Source organism: Tupaia chinensis, unplaced genomic scaffold, assembly GCF_000334495.1.
Source record: "Tupaia chinensis unplaced genomic scaffold, TupChi_1.0 Scaffold000235_1, whole genome shotgun sequence".
Lineage (NCBI taxonomy): Eukaryota > Metazoa > Chordata > Mammalia > Scandentia > Tupaiidae > Tupaia > Tupaia belangeri.
In genome coordinates, this window is record NW_006159713.1 from 4,183,012 (window position 1) to 4,186,107 (window position 3,096).

At 56.2% G+C, this 3,096-nt stretch overlaps 1 protein-coding gene across 1 annotated transcript in view; it reads left to right on the top strand.

Annotated features, from left to right (window-relative positions):
- Nucleotides 1-1,011: 1,011 nt before the first annotated feature.
- The window catches only part of SLC12A3 (solute carrier family 12 member 3), a 50,271-nt gene continuing 48,186 nt past the window's right edge, over nt 1,012-3,096 (top strand). The window contains 3 exon segments of the mRNA XM_006148402.3: nt 1,012-1,134; nt 1,136-1,301; nt 2,247-2,393. Of these exon segments, the coding sequence (XP_006148464.2) occupies nt 1,034-1,134; nt 1,136-1,301; nt 2,247-2,393 (414 nt within the window). The 5' untranslated portion in view covers nt 1,012-1,033.

Below are 3,096 nucleotides of genomic sequence, written 5' to 3' on the forward strand. Positions count from 1 at the left end.
TCCTGTTCTGGTCGGCTGAGCTCTGGCTTGGGGCTCCTTGTATGTCTTGAGAGGTGTCTGGAAGGACACCCAGACACTGGGAGACACGTCAGACCAAGAGAAACATCCTTTTTAAATGTCGAACTATTTATCCATTCAAAAATACTAGCTAGATAAAAAACAAAAACATGGGGCAGTCCTATGGCCTAGCAATTAAGGGAGCCAGATCCCACATGGCTGTCCATGCCTGAAAAACACTGGACACGTATGCACGTGTGCTCGAGATGCCAACCACATGGAGATGTGGGAGAGGGCACGGTGGGGTGACCGCGTCCTGTGTGTGGGCCAGCCGGTGCATGATGATTGGGGTGGCTGCTTCCCACATGGCCAATTTTCATGGTTGAAATCCTAGACCTGACCACTTGGAAATCACGCTGGGCACGTGTGTGTGTGTGTGCGTGTGCGTGTGTGCCCGAAACTCTGAAAGGAAGGAGACACGGAGGAGGAGAGATTGTAGATCCCATGGGAGGTGCTTTCCCATGGTCCCTCTCTCTTTTTCTCTCTCTAGCAAGGGCACACACCTCTAGAAAAAAAAATTTAAGTAAAAATTTAAAAAATTTTTTAAATTAAAAAATAGAGATAATAATAAAAATAAAAATAGAGATCATATTCTAAAATGAGGCGTTTTTGAACCTGCCAAAACCTCGATGGTGCCTCAGGCCCCAAGGTCATCTCTATGTCCCTCACAGCATCCCTCTTGTGACTGGGCCTTCCTGGGTCCTCACTGGGATCTCGGATGAGCCACTGTGGGGTCATGGCGTGCCTGGCTCTGGTCCAGCCCTGCCGGCTGGGTTCAAGGCAGATCCTTATCTGAACGATCAGGTGGGCAGCACAGCGGACCCATGCCCCGCCCCCTCCATGCCAGGACCCTGTTTGCCAGCCCTGGGCGGTTTGGGCCGACCTCCCTGCCTCCTCCCAGCTGCAGGCCCAGCCTATAAAGCCACCCTGGGTGCCCTTGCCGACCCTGGCCCCTCCCTTGACACCCAGAGCCACAATGGCAGAGCTGCCCGCCTCGGAGCTGCCCGCGGACGCGGCTCTGTGCAGTGGGCGCTTCACCATCAGCACACTGCTTGGGGCCGACGAGCCTCCGCCACCCCAGCCAGCCCAGTCCCCTGACCCACGGCAGCACCCTCTACACGCGCACCTTCGGCTACAACACGATCGATGTGGTGCCGGCCTACGAGCACTACGCCAACAGCGCCCTCCCCGGCGAGCCGCGGAAGGTGCGGCCCACGCTGGCCGACCTGCACTCCTTCCTCAAGGTAAGCGCCCTCTCGGAACGCGGGCCGCCTCCCTGCTGTGTGGCCTGGACCCAGTTAGCAAACCTCTCTGAACCTGGCGTGTCATCTGTGCCGTGAGGACAATGCCTTTCTCATGGACCGAGAGGCCCAAACGAAGGTGAGAGTGTGGGCTATAAAACTCTGGGCACCTGTCCTCATGTTTATTGTGTAGTCACTCAAAGGTAAGGGGGTGCCAGTGAGGGTGAGGGCAGGGGGATCCCACACGACTGGCTGCACGGTTCAAGGCTCAGACCCAGTTGTTAGAGAAACACCCGAGGCACGTGTGCATGCGCCCAAAATCCCATAAGGAGAATGGAGAAGGGGCGGTGTGATCACCCCTCGGGGGAAGGGAGGGCTTGCTCATTTTCCCCTCTCTGTATTTGTCTCTAAGAGGCACACATCCCCTAGCCAAAAAAAAAAAAGGAGAGGAGGTGGGGCCAGCAGGTAGCATGGGGGTTAAGGTGCTGGACTCCCACATAGTCGACTGCAGTTCAAGTCCCAGACCTGGTGACTTAAAAATCACGCTGGGCACATGTGTGCTCATGCCCAAAATCCCAAGAGGAGAAGGGACTGTGGCATGGCCATTCCCTCTTAGGGGTGATTTCTCATTTTCCCTCTCTCTGTCTCTCTCCAGTGAGCACACGTTCCCTATGGCAAAAACCTAAAAAAATAGGCAGAGTGGGAGGCTGAGAGGTAGTGGGCTTTTGTTCGGTGGGAACACGCAAACAGATGCATAAGAATCAAAGGGATGTGGAAAGGACAGGGAGGGTACCTTTCGGAGGGGCTCCTCACACAGCTCCATACAGCGAGGCCGAGGGGTCTGTGGGATGCCCATGTGGGCCGCGGTGGTGCGGGCCAGGTGCCCTGAGGCAGAAGCCAGGCCCCTCGCGTCCTGGCCTACCTGACCAGTGGTCTCTGGGCCCCCAGCAGGAAGGCAGCCACTTGCATGCGCTGGCCTTCGACAGCCGGCCCAGCCACGAGCTGACCGATGGGTTGGTGGAGGACGAGGCAGGCGCCAACAGCGAGAAGAGCCCTGGGGAGCCCGTGCGCTTCGGCTGGGTCAAGGGGGTAATGGTAAGTGGGGTGTGGATGGGAGCTTGATGTCCGGGAATGGGGGTTGGCAGACAGCGCTCCATCCAGCCTCAGGCTGATTCTCGGGTCCTAGAGGCCAGAGCAAGCCCAGGACCCGGCCTGGGCCTCAGTTTCCCCATCTGTACCGTGACTTCGAGTTTTCTCTGGTTTGTATTTCCAGACCCCTATGTGTCTCCTAGGACAAAACCTGCCCCGGGGGCAGATCTCAGTTTGGCCATTTGCTAGCTGTGTGATCTTGGGCAAGTTGCTCAACCTCTCTGTGGCCCAGTTTCCTTATCTGTGAAATGATGAGTAATAAATGAGTGAATCAATGAGCAGAGTCCTGAGAGCATCATCTGCCAGGGAATTATTAGAAGATTCTGTGTTTCCTGCAAATTGCCACCAGAGGGCAGCACTAAACAGACAACTCCACTAACGTGGTTTTCTCCTTCCCATTAAGAGACCGGTTTGTTACAGGGTGGAGCATGACTAAGTGACCTTGGCTTTGGAGGACATTACAGAGAGTGCCGCATGGGATTAGGAGAAAGTTTTACCCACAAGGGGACTGAGTTCTGACGTTGATTAATTCTGCCACCTGCCACCCGGCTGTGCCTCTACAGCCCCATCTGAACCCCGGGGGCGGGGGAGGGCAGGGAGCCACTCCCCCACCACCTCCAGCGGCCCACTTGTGGTCTGTGGCTCCCTA